Source organism: Stegostoma tigrinum, chromosome 30 (genome assembly GCF_030684315.1).
Source record: "Stegostoma tigrinum isolate sSteTig4 chromosome 30, sSteTig4.hap1, whole genome shotgun sequence".
Lineage (NCBI taxonomy): Eukaryota > Metazoa > Chordata > Chondrichthyes > Orectolobiformes > Stegostomatidae > Stegostoma > Stegostoma tigrinum.
In genome coordinates, this window is record NC_081383.1 from 43,290,003 (window position 1) to 43,312,966 (window position 22,964).

The following is a 22,964-nucleotide window of genomic DNA, read 5'->3' on the forward strand; positions in this document are numbered from 1 at the left end:
CTTGAAGAGCCAAATAACCTCCAGCTGCTCCTGCCTTCTATGTTTCTGAAAACAGTGAAATTGACAGGAAGGAAAAGACCAGCAGCTTCATCAAACCTAAGCATCCTATTAACAAGTCTGAGATAAGAAAGCAGAAGAGTCATAAAGATGGACAACACAGAAACAGATCCTTTAGTCCAACTCGTCCGTGATGACCAGAAATCCTAAATTAATCTAGTCCCATTGGCCAGTATTTGGCCCATATCCCTCTAAACCTTTCCCATTCATGTACCCATCCAGATGCCTTTCAAATGTTGTAACTGTACCAGCCTCCACTACTTCCTCTCGCAGTTCATTCCATACGTGCACTGTCCTTTGCATATAAAGGTTGCCCCTTAGGTCCCTTATTAAATCTTTCCCCTCTCACCTGAAGCTTATAACCTCTAGTTTTGGACTCCCCCACCCTGAGGAAGACACCTTGTCTATTTACCCTATCCTTGCCCATCATGATTTTATAAACCTCTGTAAGGTCACCCCTCAGCCTCTGAAGCTCCAGGGAAAATAGCCCTAGTCTATTTAGCCTTTCCATATAACTCAAATCCTCCAACCCTGGCAACATCCTTTACAGAAAATAAAGTAAATCTTTGTCAATAGAGAAAAAAAACATTTTTCAGAGGCTCTGTATCATTCATTAACTGAGGGGATCAAAACCGAATTATTCCTTCTTGATTCTTGTTGAAGAACAGCACTGCTCTTTATATTGGCTCAGACTAGAAATGCATCTTAATTCTCATTTGTGTTTCTTTAAATTATTTTGTTATACACTCTGCACAAGTCATGAATCTTCACAGTCCATTTCCTAAACCACCTCAGCCTGTTTCCTGCTCAACAGACCAGTTTGGAACCCTACACCGTACAGAAATGCATGTTTTTAGCCCAATGTACATATATATTCTGTTGGTTCACATTATATGTCATCTCCTAGACCCATTTTCACATCACTTTCTTGCTCAATTCAAATCTTTGTGTCATCCATGACTTGTACAGAGTTCCTCAAAAACCTTCACCCAGATGTTTAATATACAGATATGTCTCTTTTCTCCTGTCATTTCTGAAGGTTGGGCATGGACTTCCATTGGATGGAAGTCAATGGATTCCCATTCAAGCTTAAGGGAAACATAACAATGGTTTGCAATTGTCTTCTATAGGGTAGCTGGCCAAGAAACTCTTCTGCTTGTATGGCCTTCCATATTGCAGATATATTGGAAGAATTTACCAACTGACAATCAGCTTGTTTGACCTCTTTAGGAACATACAATCCATGGCCAACAAATCTTGGTATGGGAGTCAAATGCAAACTTATGGCCAAAGGTAGTGACATTAGCACTATGCTGTAAGAGCTCCCTGCTAATAGAGGAATAGTGAGGAGTAAACATTCTCACACCAATGCCTAAAGTCTACAAGAATGCAATCAATTCTTTATCCAATCCAAGATCTGTCCACTTAAACCTCTTACATAAATTGGGCTTTATAGCACTTTGTCAAGTTTTTTTTGAAGATCCAAGCACACAGTATAAGTCATCACTATCAATATCCTCAACACAGGAGTCTAGCAATGAGCATGAATCCATTACCAATTGTTGGGGAAAACCCCATCTGGTCTTTTAGGGAGGGAAACTGCCATCCTTACCTGGCCAGCCTATTGTAACTCCAGACCCACAAATACGTGGTCGACTCTTAAACTGCCCTGTGTGCAATTAGGGATGATCTGTTCTTTCAAGTCTGGCAATTAGAAACATCATCATTCTGGCATTCTCACATTCCAATCACAATCTAACTGTCTACATCCTTTCTCCCTCAGCATTCCTAAGCCCCTCTGCCCACTATTGCAGAAATGCTGCCCCCTGTACACTTCACATCAGCTCTGGAGAAGAGTCATCTCGACTCAAAGTGCTGGCTTGCTGTCTCCACAGATGCTGCCTGACTTGCTGTGATCTCCAGCACTTTTTGTATTCAGTATAGATTCCAGCACCTGCAGTAATTTGCTCCTTTCCTGGTAAATCTCCTCTGCTTTTTTTTTGCTCTTAAATGTACACAAGACAGCAACTATATTAAACTGCATTGTAATTAACATTTAACAGTGTCAGGAATAGAGAACTGTACATGGAATAAATCAGATTTTGTTTTTAGAAAATGGGGAAGCAGTTCAAAACATTTACAAGTATCAGCCAAATTGACATTTAGATGGGCTTAGTCAAGAGGTGAGTGACAATTCCCAATTAACACAGACAATAAAACCTATATATTATCAATGGCAATACTCAAATGGTCAAGTTATGTGATTTTCCCATCTGTTAAAGTTTTGAGAACACTAACCTTCTCTGCCAATGAACGTAAACTGACTGAATCCATCTTGCCATCTTAAGTACTTCACCAGCTTCAAAATCTCCCCTTCCTCCACCGCATCCCAAAACCAGCCCAATTCGTCCCCTCCCCCCACTGCACCACACAACCAGCCCAGCTCTTCCCCTCCACCCACTGCATCCCAAAACCAGTCCAACCTGTCTCTGCCTCCCTAACCTGTTCTTCCTCTCACCCATCCCTTCCTCCCACCCCAAGCCGCACCTCCATCTCCTACCCACTAACCTCATCCCACCTCCTTGACCTGTCCATCTTCCCTGGACTGACCTATCCCCTCCCTACCTCCCCACCTATACTCTCCTCTCCACCTATCTTCTTTTCTCTCCATCTTCGGTCCGCCTCCCCCTCTCTCCCTATTTATTCCAGAACGCTCACCCCATCCCCATCTCTGATGAAGGGTCTAGGGCCCGAAACGTCAGCTTTTGTGCTCCTGATATGCCTCTGGGCCTGCTGTGTTCATCCAGCCTCACATTTTATTGTCTTGGAAGAGGGGAGATGTAGGTTTACAAAGTAAACAATATGGCTGCATTGCATTATATCTACTTTGATAATGATAGCCAGAGTGGAATAGGAAGGAACAGTGCATAAACATGGAAAACAGCAGGTTATAGGGACAAAGAGGGAGAAGAGATTAAACAGTCATTAATTGTGCCTTAATTTAATTTCACACAGAATTCTAAACAAAATCAATGAATAGAAGTTACTGGGAGTGATCTTACAGGCGTTGTGGAAGAAAGGTCATTAGGAGATCAAAGCTGAGAACTAGAGATTCAGAGGTCTATGACTTTTCTAAAGGGCAGGCAGGAAAAGGTAGTGGAGTGTCTTTATTTGAATGAAACAGAATAAGTACGAGAGCAAGAAATTATCTTGGATCAGGAGAATTAGAATCCATATTGGTGGAGGTAAGAAATAAAGATTAACACAAAACATAGATATATCCCAAGGGCCTTAAACATTAGTTTAATGCAGGACAGAGAGTAAATCAGGAGATTACATGTGAATGTTTTTTAAAAAAAAAGCAAGACATTAATCGCGGGGGACTTAAATCTTCAGATTGGCAGAGGTAGCCATGAGGACGAGTTCACAGGGTGCATTTGGGATAGTTTCCTCAAACAGTACATTGTGGATCCAACCAGGGATCGGGCTATTTTAAATCTGATCCTGTGTAAAGAAGCAGGGTTAATGTGATTACCTTAATGTCAAGATTCCCTAAGAAACAGTAACTATAATATGGCAAATTTAATATTCAGTTTGAGAGGGAGAAACTGATGTCAGAAAGAAATGTGCTAAAGTTAATTGAGGGTATTTGCAAGGGAATGCAGGAGGAGTTGACCGAAGTTGATAGCTGCGAAACAATTACAGACTTAAGAAAATACTTCATGACTCACAAAATATATGCCAATGAGAAGTTTTTTTTTAAAAGAATGGGGATAAACCAACAAGTTATACAAGCAAGTTAATGATAGCATCAATTCAAAAGACAAAACACTTCAAAGTAGCAAAACTTAATAGTAAGCCTTGCTGGGGCCTAAGCTGCTTGGCCTGCTGGGTTCATCCAGCTCAAACACCTTGTTATCCTAGTAAGCCAGAGGATTGGGAAAGATTTAATAATTTTTTTAAAAAGACCAAAAACAAGGAGAAAATAAACATTGTGGGAAAACATGCAAGTAATATCAAAGTGGACATCAAGAATTTTTAAAATTTATATTAAAGATAGGTAGAAGTCAAAATAACCATTCGCCTTTTAGGGAATGAGGTTGGGAATATAATAGTGGGGCAACTGGGTTGAACACCTTCATTATTTCATTTTGCTCTGCTCACTTTTGGTCTGAAAAGGAGCTTGAATTGAATGTAACCATTAGAATGAGCATCAGCTTGTTTAAACAAAAGCTAACTTGTTCATGGGAACTAGCCTGGGAAGTTAATTGCAGATTGATTATTGTTCAGAGGTGGTGGTGCGGAGGTGCCACTGTTGGACTGGGACGGACAAGGTCACAAGTCACATGACACCAGGTTATAGTTCAACAGGTTTATTTGAAATCACAAGCTTGCGTGGTGCTGCTCCTTTGTCAGCACTCCGAAAGCTTGTGATTTCAAATAAACCTATTGGCCTCTGATATGGTGTCATGAGACTTGACCTTCAAAAGAACAAAGCAGACATTTCGGCTCCAGTAATGCATTATGCTCAACAGCTAGCACCTTTAGATGTTGAAAAGAGCCATCACAGGGGAGGTCAGTGCAGACCAGTCTAACAAAGAGAATGTTGCAAAAGAGACTCCGAAGTTTGAACAGTTTTGAACTATATTCTTTAGACAGAAATGCCATGGCTGTGAAAACTACTAGTTTTCTAGTTAAAGAATTACTGAACCTATAACTCCAGTATAAGAAATAGTGAATATTCCTCAGAGCTAACTGTCAGAATGATACATTGACCAGGAACTTAAGAAATAAAGCAAAATACAATGCAATATAAATCACGCGGAGTCAACAATGGCTTCCTGAAAGGGAAACCATATCTGACAAATCAGAATTCTTTGAAATTACAACAAAGTAGGAACAGATAAAGTAGAAGCAGCAGGTGTAATATATTTGGATTTTTAGAAGGCTTCTGACAAGGTACCATATGCTAGGCTGCCTTCTAAGATAACAATCCAAGGTGCTGGGGTAGTCTATCAGCATGGATAGAGGTTCTGCTAACTAATAGAAGACAAAGTTGGGAACCTGTTTTCAATGGAGTGCCTCTGTGCTGGGGCCACAAACATTTATACAGTGTAAAACAAAAGTTACCCTTCAGGTCTCTGCTAAATCTTTCCTCTCACTTTAACAATATGCCCCCCAGTTTTGAACTCCCTTACCCTGGGGAAAAGACTATGCTATTCATTTTATCTATACCTCATAGGTAATCTAAATCATGATTTTATAAACCTCGAAGGTTACCCCTCAACCTCCGATACTCCAGTGAGAAAAGTCCCAGACCATCCAGCCTCTCCTTGTAATTCAAATTCTCCAGTCCCGGCAACATCTGGTGACTCTGACGTTGGCAAGTCCTGCACGGGTATCGTTGGTCAGCCAGCTTAGGGCTCAGGAGTCATGGTGGAGGCTGCTGAGGGAAGGTGGACTTTCTTTCAGCTTTGTCTTTTTATTCTTGAAATATTCAAACAGCACCAGATTGTGGTAACAGTTGAAGTGTTTCACTGTATTTTACCATGTTGTTCATGGTAGAGTACAAGTGACAAAGTATAAATCATAAATCACATCCTGGGAAATCTTTTATGAATCCTCTCTAACTTAGTATCTTTCCAATAGAAGGAGGACCAGAACTGTACACAGTACTCCAAAAGTGGCCTCACCAACACCCTGTACAATCTTAACATGGCACTGCAATTCAATGGTTTGAGTAATGGAGGCAAGCTTACCAAACACCTTCTTAATCTGTGATGCAATTTTCAGAAGAATTATGTACTTGAACCCATACGTCTCCCAGTTTGACAACACTATCCATGACCCCAACATTCACTGTATAAGCCTTGTTTGTTTTACCTAAATGCACCAAATTAGACTCCACCTGCCACTCCTCAGCTCACTGACCCAACTGATCAAAATCCCTCTGTAGTCTTAGATGACCTTCACTGTCCAGAGACAGACAGATCAAATGCATGGGCAAAAGCTTGGCTGGTGGAATATAATGTAGGAAAATGTGAAATTACACACTTTGGCAGGAAGAATAAAGCTGAACATTACTGAAATCGAGAAAGACTGCAGAAACCTGCAGCATGGAGGTATGTGGGGGGTCCTTGTGGATAAATCACAAAAAGCAAGCATACAAGTTCAGCAAGGAAAGGAAAGGCCTTTATTTCAAAGGGAATGGAGGAAACTAAAACTTTACAAGGCACTAGTTTAGCATACTGTGAACAGTTTTGGTGCCTTTATCTAAAGAAGGATATACTGGCATTAACTGCAGTCCAGAGACAATTAACCAGGTTGATCCTGGGTATAGTGGAATTTTCTTACAAGAGAAGTTAGATTGGACTGGTATTCAATGCAGTTTAGAAGGAGAAATGACCTTGTTATAACACTGCTGATTCCTAGGAGGCTGGTCAATGTAAATGCAGAGTTTGTCCTGTTGGACAAGTGTAATTAATCTGTGGAATTCTTTACTGTAGTGGACTGTTACGGCTGATCATGAAGATATTCAAGGCCGTGATGGATTTTGAATCAATCAGTGGCAAAATCAAGAGTTATGGGAAAAGCCAGAAAAGTGGAGTTGAGGATCATCGGATCAGCCATGTTCTCACTGAATGGCAGTGGAGTTGAGGATCATCGGATCAGCCATGTTCTCACTGAATGGCAGTGGAGTTGAGGATCATCGGATCAGCCATGTTCTCACTGAATGGCAGTGGAGTTGAGGATCATCGGATCAGCCATGTTCTCACTGAATGGCAGTGGAGTTGAGGATCATCGGATCAGCCATGTTCTCACTGAATGGCAGTGGAGTTGAGGATCATCGGATCAGCCATGTTCTCACTGAATGGCAGTGGAGTTGAGGATCATCGGATCAGCCATGTTCTCACTGAATGGCAGCTTAGACTCAATGGACCAAAATGTCCCACATTCACTCCTCGCAATCTTGGAATTCTAAACTGCTCCCAACTCTACTTGCTGGCTACTTTTGTCTTGCAACCTTGCATGACTCCTCTGAATCTAATATTAATAATTAATTTCTTTTTTCAGCCATGACTGGGCCTCTATTTCTGCTGGATTTTTGAATGAGTAAATGATGTATACATTTGTTTCCGAATTTTAGCTATTGCAACCTGACTTTTGAAGAAATTACAGCCTGTCACAGCCTGATCATCCCTCATATCTTTGTAGTTTTCTTTATAGGAACTTAGTTTGAGACTGGACATTTCACTGATGTCGCTTCAGAATGTCTAGTTCTAAAATTTTATGATCTCCTTTTCCGAAGGATCCCACACATTGTTAATTAATCCCTTCTCTTTGCAAACTAGGAAATAATCTATTTCCTAGATGGTTCCTCAAAATGCTGGTCTAAAGAAAAATCTTGCACATGTTCACAGAATTCATCCATGACAGTATTATTGGAAATGTGGTTGGCCTTGTCTATATACAGATCACAATCACCCATGATTACTGCAGCAACCTTATTACCTGCTTCTCTAATTTCCTGTTTAACACTTTCTTCTACCTTAACACTACTGTATGGAGGCCCATAGAACACTCCTGTTCATTGTTTTCCACGTTGTTGCTCGAGTTACAACATGGCTGATTTGACATCCAGATTTTCCAATTCAATAACCTCTCACTACTGTACACCATTCACCCTTTACAAACACTACCACCCTGCCTCCTACTGTAGAATGAATGCCTTGGATATTCAGTTCCCAGCTTTGGTCACCCATCAGCCACTTCTGAGATTGCAATCATATTGTACCTATGTATAACTATTGTGCTGTTAATTCATCTACTTTATTGCAAATGCTTGATGCATTTGATATAGTAACTTTAGATTAGCCTTCCAACATTTCTACGCTTTTCTCATGTGTTTTGGTCTGGTTTACTGCTAGTCCTCATTTCCTCTACCTACATTTTTACTAGGTTTCTATCTTTCTTGTTTCCCTCTCTCATCTCTTCACTCAGGTTCCAATACCCCGCCACTCTAGTTTAAACTCTCCTCTACTATTCTACCAATAGTCCAACACTGCTAGTTTGCAACCTTTCCAAATTGTAGAAGAACCATCTCTTCCAGATTTGGTTCCCAAGCCTTAGGTATCTAAATCTTTCCCTCTCATCTCTCCAGCCATGCATGCATCTGATCTTTGCTCCTATTCCTGACTAGAAGTGATCAGCTGACATTTCGGGTCAAGACCCTTCTTCAGAAAGGGGTGTCGACCCGAAATGTCAGTTTTCCTGCTTCTCTGATGCTGCTTGGCCTGCTGTGTTCATCCAGCTTCACGCAGTGTTATCTCAGATTCTCCAGCATCAGCAGTTCCTACTATCTCCATACCTCAAATCAATTTTCTTTCCCCAGAACTCATGTCAGTAGCATCTGCACTGAGGTGAATCAAACTCATTTCACGTAGGATCCTCAATGCCAGAAGATGCTTTGATTTAGCTTGGTCAGAAATTCATGTGCACAGATTTGCTACATTAATGACCAATTAGCTAAGTAATTTAACTTCAGTAGATTGTGTGAAACTCAAAATATATAGAAAACATACTGAATAGTGACTAAAAAAACAAAACTATAATAAAGCTTTGTAAAAAGCCTTTATTGTAGTTAACACAAACATTGTGAATCCCAGGAACATTCAGCAAATCAGCTCTAATGTCAAAGGTACCTGATGCAAGACTGGGGCTTACAATTCTCTTTTTGACTTAAAGTAATAAGGGCAAATTGAGTCTTAGGCTGTAGTTAAAGAGGTCAATTGCAAATATCACCGATGTAAAAATGTGAATTGTGGTTGCGTACTGGTCCAGTGAATTAATCTAAATTCAGAATCAAAACAGTATAAATGAAACAAGTCATCAGTACAGGGCTACTAACAATAGACTTGCATGAAATGCAGCCTATTCAAGTCTGGGGCTGTGCTGCTCTCCAACAGATTAGCTTTTCTTGGAACAAAATAACTCGAGAGAGTTAGAGGAGTATAAGACATGGCAGCAGACACAGCAACATGCCCTTGTGCCTCAGCAACAGTGGGCCAGTACAAGGCCTGTTTGATCAAACTACTGGACAGGTGGGTGGGGAAGGTAGGGATGCAGGCCCAGAAAGAAGCGAGGAGTAAACAGCACCAGTACTAAATATAAACTACATTTCCAATTACCTTTCAGAGACAAGCTTCTGATTTTGAATTGATGTATACAGGAACTTGGAAAGGGTTTTCAAGTGAGTAGAACTGAGCTTTATTTTATTCGATTCTAGTGAATCTAGCTCCATATGTCAGCAATGGCATTTTGAAAAAGGTGGGGTAGGGAAGGCCATAACAAGCAGCCATTACTTAGTGGCCCAAGACTCTCACTTTGAGAATGGAACTGAATCACAAACACATTAACACTCAACATTAATCCCCAACTACTCCAAAGCATGAGCAGGCATACAATAAAACCAGCAGACAAATAACCAAAGGACAATCAACTTAGTGCTGACCCTTTCCAATCCCTTCTACATTAATGCACATGCAGCAAAACTGCAGAAGAGGGGTTTTAATGTCCCATTAAACTAAGGACGGAGTCTAACTAAGAAGTCTATAATTATAATTACTATACCCCCCCAACTCCTCATACTCTTCCAACAATCTAGTTTGGACACACTCTTTGGTCACAGAAGTTAACAATTCTGCTGACTAGCCCCCAAACAAAACCATCTCTCCAGACTTAATTACATAATAACTCAAACAATTAGAAAGGATACAACTAATTGGAACTTCAAACTAATTCATTTCTCAGGCCAGGTGATTTCAGGCTCCAGATGGTCAATAACTTACTTAACCTAATGTTGAAGTAATCTATCAAGCTCAGCTCAAGTATGGGCAGATTCCAAATAGTATACAGAAATGTCTGCTTGGCATTAATAAAAGGATTCAGATTAAAATAGTGGGATTGGATGCTAAATGTAGATTAACTATCAAAACAGACTGGAGGGGCTTTTGGGAACTCATGTTAGCTTATATCCCTGAAAGGTAAAGTGCATCCTGTATACATTCTGAACAGTTCAACACTGTTGGAAAGTTGTAAATCAAAATATTTTGGTTAATTACTTCAAGTTCCTTCAGAGGTTAGCCATAAAATAGCAAAAGGCTTTAATAAAAATGCTCACATAATATCCGCATAGCAAAAAGTAAAAGCTTTTTTGCTATTTTAAATTGTCAATGATGGGAAACTATTATCAAAAGCTTGCATTTGAAAGTATTTTTCAACAACCTATAAGCCATAATTTTTATCTCCTTTTTAACACCATAAACAGTATCACTTCTCGTCAGACTATTCAGGGAATAATTCAAGGTGTCAAGATTAAACTTAAGCGATTCACTTTTTTAAAAAGAAGAAGTGTTTGATGGATTATATACAAAATAAAATTAATTTCAGTGATCAAAAAAAATTTAGGTTTAATTTATGATTCCCAAGGCCTCAGTCAGGTAACTTCAGTGAAACAGCAAGGTTTCAGCTATCTGCCTACAAACTGAGACACAACAGTATTATTTTACCTCAAGCCAATATCATTCAAACATAATTAAGTCAGCTCAACTTGTGCCTCAAAATTCTGCAGAAAGTAATGGCGTGAAAGATTCCAATCATGAATGCTCACATGCAGCTGAGTTCAGAAGGAAAACTGCAAGCAACTGTATTCCTTGTAGAGTAATCACAACCGTAACTGCTCAAGACAGCCTATTAGAAGAGCCATGGTTCAACACAAAAACAAAAAACGCATATCTATTTCTTTTTGAAGCACCTCAAAGCTATGTTTTTGAGTTGCAAACAGGAAACTATTACAGGAAAGAAAGACTTCCAGTTCTGAAGTGTCACAATAATCAAAGGCATTTTTCTGATGATAATGTTTTTAGGTTCCACTGAATAAGTGTTAGAAAAATTATTTCAGTCTTTCAACTGTAATTGGTTACCTCTCACCTGAGAGAAGATAAAACAAAGCAAAAAATCATGGCATACATCATCGGGACTTGAGTAAAATAAAAATCCTCTTGACCAACTTATGACCAAACCCGGTTCCTTAGTCACTCAAATTAAACCGTATTCTAATTTACAAGACTGCTTCAGTACATCATAAAAATAACTATTAAACCAATCTGTGCACCTCAAAAATATTACTTAACTCTGCAAACAGGCCAAGTACATAATCATTTTATATAACCCATCTTGGTGACAGTTATGCACTTTGTTACTCCCTATCCAACACTCGTCAAATTTAACTAAACATGAACTTGCTGCACTCAATAGTGTGTGGGAAACATCAGAGTTGTGTAGGCAGGTCTGACTGCCCTACCATGCCTATTGCTATGGGATCGTTTTGATGTGTTGCCCTTGGTCAAAAGCTTGTAAATTGTCTATTTGACTCTCTAAATTCAGGCCAGTTAGTGCTATTTAGAATATTGATTCCACAAGTAGTTTAACATTAAGAAACAGCTACGTGCAATATTTGAGTGAGCGCTAACAAAATTAAACTGCTGCTACTTACTCCGACAAGCTAGAGATTCCTGCAGTGATTGCAAGCTGCTGTTTAATACCGTGCTTCATTTTGTTTTTAATAAAAATACAGACTGCAACACACACTTTCTAAACAGCAATGCAAGACAGGTTGCTTTTTAAATACAGCAGTTTCCAAATGTGGGAAATTTTGCACTTTTATTTTTAAAAAACATTTTGCTGCCTTCACGATGGGTATGGTTGCATTTCCAATAGTTGGCAGACATAAACCAGGCAATATTCTATTAGGCATCACAACAGCTGTCAGCAACATTCCAGAATGGCAATGTCTACTACTTAATGATTGTACATTTCTGTCCACCAGCCCACATGCCCAGCTAAACCCCCCTCCCCACACCCAACACAAACATACAAAGAAAAAAAAATCTACTGAAAAGTCTGATTGTAGGCAAGTTTGAAACATTATGCTGCAGAAGCACTTGACCTTCAGTCTCCGCCACACAAATCCAGGCCTGTATTCACAAAAAGCACAAATGCAAAGTGTTTTATCTAAAATTCAGGGGCTAGGGAATTTTTGGTGCATATACTGCATAAGCTTTTGTGAATACAGGCCCGTACCAGCCCCTGCCCACCCCCCAACCACCAAAACTGACTAGTCATAATGAGTTGTTATTTATCACCTAGTATAGACTGACCAAAGGGATACTGTATCTGATTTGTTTAAATATGTGCTTTCCAACGCTGCACTTCACAATGCTGATACCACCAGGTAATACACACTAGGCTGGGCCTCACCATTAACCACCCACTGCAGATAGAGGGAGAGAGGTTGGGTTCTGAATAGAAGCGTGGGTGGGAGAATGGAAGGGGAGATGGGGGAGGGGAAGAGGAGGAAGAAGGGGAAAAAAAAATCATTCATCATCAAAGTTCTGCTGGAGAAGGAAGTTTGCAGCGAGGTTTTCATTCTTCTCACAAGCGAAGTAGGCTTGAATGACAAGTCCCTCAGGGAAACCCAGTGCCTTTAACTGAAACAAGAAGAAAAAAAATTGTTTATAGTTAATTATTGATCCCAATCTTTCCACCCACCTTCACAGGAGATAAATGCCAAAAAACAAAAACACACTAAGTAGACAAGCCTCTGTTGCTAAAGGCAGGGAGCAGGTGTCTATAATGACTGTATTCAACATATTCCCAACCACTGACTGGAGCAAGTAACACTGAACAAAACTCATGCTTGAAGGGCAAGGAAAAACTCAGCAGAACATGTAGAGACCCAAAAGTAGTATGAAGATCTTAAAGTAAGATGAGAACAGAAGACTAGTATTTTGACAGCCATTAACAAGTAACAGACATCCAGAGTGTGGCACAAAGTGTTAGGGAACTGCGCCTGTATTTTTGGGGAGGCACTGACCTAGTGGTATTATTGCTGGACTGTTAACCCAGATGCCAGGTAACGTTCTGGGAACTTGGGTTCAAAACCCTCCAGGGCAGATAGTGGAATTTGAATTTAATAAATATCTGGAATTAAGGGTCTAATGATGACCATGACTCCATTGCCAACTGTCAGGAAAACTCCATCTGGTTCACATGTCCTTTAGGGAAAGAAACTGCCATTCTTACTTGGTCTGGCCTATGTAAGACTCCAGGCCCAGAGGAATGCAGCTGACTGATATTGCCCACTGGGCGGTCAGGGGTGGGCAATAAATGCTGACTTAGCCAGCAATTTCTTTATTCCTTTAATGAATAAAAATAATTTTACACGGAGACTTCCCAATCTTTAACTTTTTGCTGGTTTGTTATGGGCCCAGTTAAGACTAAAATATTCCACTTAGGGATTAAATTGACTGCAGGGACTAAATTGAGGGCACAGTTATGTCAAGCCATTATTTAAACTGGACATGTTCTCAAAGAGAGAGATAATTGATAAGTGTTGGTTTTTGTATTATCATAATGTTTTCATCGTGTCAACTATTATACCTTGTCCAAAGCAATAAGACAGACGAGACACTTGAAAGGGATAAATTCAAGACTAATCTTGGGAATCAATATTTCAGTTAACAGGCAGCCTATATAATCAAGCTCAATGCAGAGGATTCAGAGGGGAAGTAAAAATGGAGTATGAGAAGGGACTGACAAATAAAATAAATCCAAAATGGGTATTTACACATCAAGAAAGAGGGTAAAACCCTGAAGTCCTGAGGGAGGACCAGTCTTTACCAAAGATGTTGCTGCTGCCCAAGTCATGGTGAAAGAGGATAATTTAATGAGTTTGAAATCTGATGTGATGTTGGATGGGCAATCTGTACATAAAGTTGATGATTGGATGAGAAGTACCCAAGAGTAATAAGGAACTGATCATGGACACTGAGGCGGCACTGGGCATAATCTTCTAAACCTCTCAAGATGCAGGGCGGTGTCAGGGTATTGTGAATGTTTGCTCAAAGGAAAAGTTTTTTTTTCTTAAATTCACTCACGTGAGATGTGGGCATTGCTGGCTGGCCAGCATTTATTGCCCATCCTTAGCTGCCCTTAAGGACGTGCTGAGTTGCCTTTGTGAATTGCTGCAGTGTGTGTGCTATAAGTGGATCCACAATGCCTTGAGGGAGAGAATTCCAGGATTGTGACCCAGCTACATTGAAGGAAAGGCAAAAACATTTCAAAGTCAGGGTGGTGAGTGGCTTGGAGGAGAGCTTGCAAGTGGTAGTGTTCCCATGTATCTGCTACCATTGTCCTTCTAGATGGAAGTGGTTGTGGGTTTGGAAAGTGCTGTTTATAACCTTTAGTAAAATACTGCTGTGCATCTTGTAGATAGTAAACATTGATGTTACTGAGCATTGGCGGAGGAGGAAGTAAATGCTTGTGGATGTGTTGCCAATCAAGCAGGCTAATTTGTACTGGATGGTGTCAAGCTTCTTGAATGGTATTGGAGCAGCACTCATCCAGGCAAATGGGGAGTACTCCATCACACTTCTGACTTGCCTTGTAGCTGGTGGACGGGCATTCAGGAGTCAGGAGATGAGTTACAGTATTCCTCACCTCTGACCTGCTCTTGTAGCCACATTATTTACATGGCTGGTCTAGCTGAATTTCTGCTCAATGGTAATCCCTAGGATGTTGATAGTGGGGGAATTCAGTGATGGTAATGCCACTGCATGTCAAAGGTAGTGGTTAGATTGTCTCCTATTGCTCGGTATTTGTGTGGCACAAATGTTACTCGCCATTTGTCAGCCCAAGCCTAGATGTTGTCCAAGGCTGATGCATTTGAACATGGACTGCACAATTCACAACTCCTCAAATACCAAGGCAATCAATGAACATTCCCCCTTCTGACCATATGAACAGAAAATCATTTGAAGCAGATCACTGGGCCTAGGACACTTCCCTGAGAAACATCTGGCATTTGTGTGGTGGGAATATTTCTCGTCACTTCTCAGCCCAATCCTGGATATTGTCCAGGTCTTCTGCACTTAAACATGGACAGTTTCAGTAGCTGAGGATTCATGAATGGTGCCGAAGACTATTGGCAAACATCCCCATTTCTGACATTATGATGGAGAGAAAGTTCTTCATAAAGCAGCTGAAGATGATTGGGCCTAGGGCACTGAGAAACTCCTGCACAGATATCCTGCAGCTGAAATGTCTGATGCCCACCAACCACAAACATGTTCCTATGTGCCAGTGACTCCAACCAAAGACTTTCCCCTGATTCCAGTTTTGTTAGGATTCCTTGAAGCTGCACTCAGTCAAATGCAGCCTTGATGTCAAGGGCTGTAATTCTCTCCTCACTTCTGGAATTTATCTTTTGTTCACGATTGAACCAAGGCTGTAATGAAGTCAGGAGCTGAGCGGTTCTAGTTGAGCCTAAACTAGGTGTCACTGAGCAGGTTACGGCGGAGCAGGTGCTGCTTGACAGCACTGTGATGACACATTCCACTTTACTGATGATCGAGTAGGCTGATGTGGAGGTAACTGGCTGGATTGGATTTGCACAGTCTTTTTGTGTGCAAGACATACCTGGACAATTTTCCATATAATTGGGTAGATGCCAGTGTTATAGCTGTGTTAAAAAAAACTTGGCTGGGGATGTGGCACACCTGGATCACAAGTCTTCAGTACTATTACCAGGATGTTGACAGGGCACATAACCTTTGCAGTATCCAGTGCATCCAACCATTTCTTGATATAACATAAGTGAATTGGTTTGGCTGAAGACAGGCATCTATGATGCTGGGGACTACTACTGGAAGCAGAGGTGGATCATGCACTCAATTTCTGGCTGAAGGTTGCAACTATCTTAGCCTTGTGTACCAGGTTCTTCCATCATTGAGGGTGAAAATATTTGTGGAGCTGTCTCCTCCTCCAGTGAATTGTTTGATTGTCCACCACCATTCATGACTGGATGTGGTAGGACTGCAGAGGCTAAATATGATTTGTTGTTCATGGGATTGCTTAGCTTGGTCTATCACTTGCTGCTTACGCTGTTTGTCATGCAAGGTGGTCAATTTGGTAGCTTCACCTCATTTTTAGATATGTCTAGTGCCGATCCTGACACAACTTCCTGCATGCTCCATTATATAGAACTCTGATCAACAATTATAAACCAGTCAGTTTAAGCTTGGTGGTGGGGAGCTTTTGGAAACAATGATTTGAGATAAAACTGATTTACTCCAATTATTTGAGAGCCAGCATAGATTAATTGAGGTCAATAATATGTAGTTTTTAGATGAAGTGACAGATAGACATATCTGAAAGTAACGCACAATAGACACAAAGCAAAATTTAGGCTTCACGAACTGCTGTTTTTCCAGAAAATGAGGGACAAATTTTTTTAAAAACACGTTGGTTCATAAGAGATATGTACTTCCAGAGGAAGTGGTGGATGCGAGTAGTTACAACATTTAGAAGAAATTTAGGTAAGTACATGAATAAGAAGTGTTGAGAGAAATGGGTCAAGTGCAGACAGATGGGACTAGTTTAGGATTATGGTTGGCATGGACTGTTTGGACTGAAGGGTCTATTTCTATGCTGAATGACTGTGACTATGACAAGCGGGAGGATTTTAGTGGAGTTCCCCCATGCGTAGTTTGTGGAACCTTCCTTTTCCAGATACACTCATAATTTAGACCTAGTGCACAAGGTATAATTTTAAGAAGAACAACGATAAACAGACTAGACAAGTTGTTTGAATATGCAAAAGATATGAAATTTAATGTAGAGAAGCGCGATGTGTTTCAATTTAGCAGTAAGAATGGGGAGAGACGACATAAAAGGTACAATTCTTTTTTAAAAAAAGGAGGCAAAGGTGCAGGGAGAAATGGAGGTATGTGTGCATATAAAATAATTGAAGGTCGCAAGAACGGTTGAAAACAATGATTGGTAAAAGGCGCGTAATCCTGGATTTATAAATTGGGACATAAAGGGCAAAATCAGTAAAGTTAAGATAAATCCTGCATAAAACAGTCATTTGGCCTCAAATGGAGCAGTACTTTCATCTCAGACATCATGCTTTAGGAAAGATGCAAAGGAATAGATAGTGTGCAGAAAAGATTTAAAAGAATTGCTTATGTGGATAGATGGGAGGGGTTGGTGGCATCTTCCTCGAAGAGAACGCTAAAAGTTGACTTGATAGTAATATTCAAAACTCATGATGGAGTTGGGTCAGTTGGATAGAAAATGCTCCACTGGTGAAAGATTGAGATTCAGAATAGGAATATGAGGAAGCCCCTCTTCAGCAGCAAGTAGTTAGAATCTAGAATGAGGTGCCCGACAGCAGTGTAGAGGGAGATTCGGTCATAGCATTCAAAACGGGAATAGAACCATTATCTGCAAGAAATTCAGGGCTACACATAAAAGACAGTAGCACTAGGTAACTTTATCTTTTGCACAGCTAGTAGAGACTCAATGGCCAAATGGCCCAGTTCTGCACCATAAATATTCTATCGTTCTTAAGTTTGATGTGACCAGAAGAGCACAATTAGATACAAATTAACACCTAGACACTGGCACACGTGATTAAGAAACTGGTAAAAGATGCCCCTTTTAAGAACTGTCATATAGGGGAGGGGGGCAGATTTAGGGAGAAAATTCCAAAACTTAAGATCTAGACAGCTGAAAGAGCAGCTGTCAATGATTCAGAGGATAAAGTTGCACAGGATGCTAGATTTGGAGGAAGGCAAAGTTCTCAAAATGATTCCAGGATTGCAGTGATGTATAATTATTGTCTTCACTATAATCATAACCAAAGTAACACCAAGTCCTCTTTCTGCACTCTCACAACTACCTCTGTATACCCTGGGGAGAAATTCTTAGTTCTTTCCTATTTCTCACTTATATACTCTCCCTTGACAACAACATTCCAAGCCTTCTGACGTCGTGTTTACACCATTTCTAGAAGTACCTATTTTCTCCTCCCATAACATCAAGAGACTATGCCCCATTTTTGAACATCTGCTGCTGAGCCTTTATTCATAACTTCAGTACCTCTGGACTCCAATGCATGCCTGGAGCAGCTCTGACATGCTATGTACCCTTTCCGACTGGAGAGCATCCAAAACTCTGCTGCCCATTTCTTATGATTAGAAAAGCTTGAGAATAATTATTCCTACGTTGGTGGCTGCATTTTCAACTGTTTAGAACCCACGCTTTGGAATTCATGCTGTATACCTCTGTTTCTACCTCACTTGCCCCTTTAAAACACTTTAAAGAAATCTCTTCAAGCAAGCTTTTGGTCATCTGACCAAGTGGCTTGATGTCATAGAGATAGTAGGAACTGCCAATGCAGGAGAATCTGAGATAACACTGTGTGAAGCTGGATGAACGCAGCAGGCCAAGCAGCAGAGGAGCAGGAAAGTTGATGTTTCGGGTCGAGACCCTTCTTCAGATGGCTTGATGTCACCTTTGCTTTATAACACTTCCATGAAGCGCCCGTGAAAATGACACTACGTTAAAAGGTGCTAAATAAATATGCCGCCACTGTTTGAGGGGTTTAGGGAGGTTAAAAAGAGGGAGGAGTGAGATCATGGAACAATTAAAACAAGAGGGTGAGAATGAAATACAAAGATGTTGTACTGGGAGTCAATGTAGGTTAGAGAACATAGGGGTGACAGGTGATCTGAATTTCTTGCCTGTCAAGATATAGGCAAAGTTTTGGATGAGACCAAGTCTACAAAAGGGTAGACGATAGAGTCCAATGAGGAATATATTTAAATATTCAAGTTTAGGGATAACATAAACTGAAATGAGGAGGTTAACAGAATATTGTTCAAGGCAGAAGTGAAGTTGGACAATGCTTGAGGTAAAGGTTGTCAGTTTAAGTGACTGAGAGACTGTGGTCAAAAGCTTCAGTCAGGGTCAAACAAGAACAGGTGAAGTTGGATTAATTTCCACCATCCTCAATTGCTGCAGCCTTCCTTGCATCATTTATCAATTTGTTTTAGATTAACTGATGGAAATTGGTGGTAATGATTAGTCAGCACCATTCATTGCCACAATGGTAAGGCAAATTAGCATGGGCTGTCACCTTTATTAACAATAATTCCTAACAAAATACCACATTGATATGACCACCACAAAGTCCCACCTTCCCAGTGAAGATATCCTTTAGTATTTCTAAGCTGCATAGCTGTGTATCTGCTGCTCATTATTCCACGCATGATCATCAACGTCAGTATGCCAACCATGACATTGACTTCCAGTTCCAGAAGGCACTCCAACGCACAGGATTTAGAGGCCCAAGCAGCTGGAATGAGAAATAGAAGGAATGCTATCTCCACTCAGCATTCTCTGATGAGCTGTGTGGAATTACCACAATGCTGAATGTAACCAGTTTCAAACAAATTGAGCAATTAAAGACTCAGCACTTTGGAGGTGTAGTAAGACAGCTGCAAATCTCATTTAACCACAGTCCATAACCTCATGGGCTGGCACACCATCCCACTCTACCACTGCAACCAAGCCAGGGATCAACCGTGGTTCAGAGAAGGGCATCTCAGGAGCAGAACCAGGCATACCTAAATATGAGGTGTCAACCTGATGAAGCTGCAACACAGGAATATAAAAATCAGTGTTAGCAGCAAGCAACAGCTAGTAAAATTATACTACCAATGGATCAACTCCAAGCTCTGCAGTCCTGCCACATCCAGTGTTGAATGGTGGTGGGCAATTATATAATTAAATTTTCCAACCCTCAACAGTGGAAAAGCCCAAAACATCAACGTAAAATACAAGACTGAGGCATTTGCATCAATTGTCAGCCAGAAGTATCAAACATATCAAGAACGATCATTCCTAACAAAAAGGGAAACAGAAGATGCTAGAAACAATTGCAATCTCCTCAGGGGTGGTAAGGGATCCAAATATTTTTACAAGCACAAACATTAAGGACAGAAATACTTGGAAAAAAAATACAGCAGTTATAATGCCACGGCAATAGAAAAGTAAATGTTTACATTTTGTATTAGTGACATTCAGGACACGAAGATGATTTTCAGATTTTAGACAACAGAAACCTTGCAAAACTGACCAATTCTTGACTCTACAGGATTTATTCCACACCTGAGTATGAAGAACCAACAGCTGCCGGCTACGCTTTCTCTGCAATTTGGCACCAAACTGAGTTACACTCTTTCATTAAAATCTATAACAGCATTGCGGTTTCTGAAATCAAGAATCATACTCGTCAGCAATTGCACTCCTCAAACTAAACCTATCATATTCCACTAAAAAAATGACACACAGATGCTAGTTCATCTCAATTCTAGAAAGTAGAAGGATAAGCAATACAGCTAAAATTTGTTCTTTACACACTTACTCAATGCCTTACATTTAGTAGCTTCTGTACTGCTCATCCTCCTCTTTAACCAAAATGAAAGCGATCTTAAGACAAAATGGAAATGAGGTCCCTATTCTTAACTGTCAGTAAGCATCACTTCAGTTTCCACACATCAGGTGGAAAATATCTTACTGATGATGTACACAACACAAATTAATCCTGATAGAGATAGATACAGACCTGGAGGAACTCTTTTGGGCTATCAAGCGACAACAGCCAAATATGCACTCTGGCAAGAGGACTTACTTCGCAGTGGTAATGTGTCTATTCTGAGTTAGAAGGCCTGGATTCAAGTTGCACCTGTTCCAGGATTGTGTAATAAACAGATCTGACAGGTTGATTAAAAATGTCTATACTCTAGTAAACCTAACTATTTGGAACTTCTGCACAACTTTCTAGGTAAAATAGGTTGGGAGAGGGTCTCACATGAATGAATAACAATCGATTAAATTTCATCAAGAGACATGGAGGTCTTTCCTTAGCAATAGAAATTGTTGGGCTGCTCCAGTATTATTCCTGTATGCACCCACAGCCTCTAGCTTTGGAATAAATCAAACAGCAAGTGTTGCTCCGGGGTTACAGGAATCAATTCACACAGATCTGGGTTTTGAAAACCCAGGGTTGCACCACTGTCCTTACTTCATTTTTTGACACTGTCATACAAAAATGCATTAGATAGACAGTTTAACTCTCGGGAATAATAACATTTCTAAGGTTTAGAGAGTCTGATTTACTTAGATAGGTACAGATACAGAGACAAAGTATCCAGATAAGTTGTTCATCCCATTTTGCTTCAGTTTTGGCACATATTTTTACTTTAATAATTATTTTCAATAACTATGTAACAAATTCTCATTTTAAGCTTTAGCCTTGTACACGTTGCCTAAAGTGTAGATCAAAGTTTGTCATCTATATTTTTAAGTGATGAATTTTCTATTGCACACATTTATCTTTACTGCATTTTTGTTTCCAAACCTTTCAGAATCATCGGATCAGCTATACAAGTAGCTCTCCTATAATGCGATAGTTGGATTCCTTGTGCTATAGAAAATCACATTATAGTACAGCAGAAAGTTGTGTTATCCAAACAGTGTCCACTATTCATCAATCACATTATCGCCAATTTGCATTAATGAAACACGTGTTACAGCAGAACTACCTGTAGTCCTATTGAGCAGGCTCAAGTCTTTATTTCCGCTCCTGGATTGCATGCTCATATGCAAAATAAAACACCCTCAGATTTTTAAAATTTACTTACCCTTTCTATTGCTTCCTTCTCCTGGGGTGTAACCTGGATGTAGTTAGTGTGTGGTGACCCATGACCCTCTGCCCCTTCACTTCCAGCCTCTCCCAAAGGGTCATTCAACATCTGAACAAACTGCTCCTGATGCTGAGTTATTTGCTGAAAAGCAATCAGAAACAATCAGTGCAATTTGCATACTGGGATACCATTCCAATCAACAAGTAACTCAACACAACATTAGAATAAAGTTTATTATTCCAAGAAAAATCACCATGTAGAATGTTTGTGTTTTTAAAAGCAATGGTGTGGTTATTTTGGAATGGATACTTCCTATTTCAAGCACTGAATGTCAACATTAAGCAGCATTAAGTCAGACACAGTTCCATCTGGAGGAAAAGTGATGCTCCTTTTACTTTACATCACAACATGCTTCATAATAGTAGTGACAGCACAACAGACAGCAATTTAGCCCATCAAATCCATGCAGGCTGACTATAGCAAAATCCTACCAATTGCTTTCTTGCCCTTAGAATGGTTAACAAGATATGCTTTCCTCAAATGTTTCTACAGCTTCCTTAGTTTTAACAACAGGGGAGGAGGTATCTTATTGTCAATGTCTCTGGACCAGTAATCCAGAACCCCAGAATAATATTCCAGGATATAGGTTCAAATCGCATCAGGACAGCTCAAAAAATTTGAATTAAATAAAATTTGGAATTAAAAATTAGTCTAATGACAAACGTAATTTTTTTCTTTTACAAAAAGCCAATCCATCACTGATGACTTTTACAGAAGGAGCACTGCTGTCCTTATCTGATCTGGCCTACACACAACTCCAGACCCACTCTTAAGTGCCCCCTGAAATGGCCTAGCAAGCCACTCAGTGGTATCAAAACCACTACAAAATCTACCGAGCTACTGGAAACAACAACAGCAAACAGCAGCCACCTGGTAGCCATATGCATGGAAACATAGCTTTGCAGACAATATCCCAGTGACCATCACCACTATCCCTGTGTATACCTTGTCCCACTAGCAGCAGACCCACCATGAAGTTTTATGGCATCAGGTCAAATATGCGCAAACAAGTTTCTTGCTGATTAATACCTGCCACCAGACCTCAACTGACGAAAATCAGATGTCCTCCATGTTGAATTGCTACCCGATCAATATTGCCAAGGGCATAGATGTGGCCTGTGTGGGAACGTCAATATCCTTTAGCAAGGTGGCTCACTATTGCAATGGTGGACCGAGCTGTCAAGCCCTAAAAGGCAATTACTAGACTAAGTCTGCAGTAGGTGGACAGGACTC

General features: G+C 40.3%; 1 protein-coding gene across 2 annotated transcripts in view; it reads right to left on the reverse strand.

Annotated features, from left to right (window-relative positions):
* Positions 1 to 8,690: 8,690 nt before the first annotated feature.
* LOC125465879 (UV excision repair protein RAD23 homolog B-like) overlaps positions 8,691 to 22,964 on the reverse strand; it is a 56,295-nt gene continuing 42,021 nt past the window's right edge. For both annotated transcript variants that reach the window (XM_048559824.2, XM_048559823.2), the window contains exons 9-10: positions 21,669 to 21,812; positions 8,691 to 12,605 (exon numbers count right to left, since the gene is read on the reverse strand). In XM_048559824.2, the coding sequence (XP_048415781.1) occupies positions 12,492 to 12,605; positions 21,669 to 21,812 (258 nt within the window). In that variant the 3' untranslated portion in view covers positions 8,691 to 12,491. The remainder of the gene's footprint in view (positions 12,606 to 21,668; positions 21,813 to 22,964) is intronic.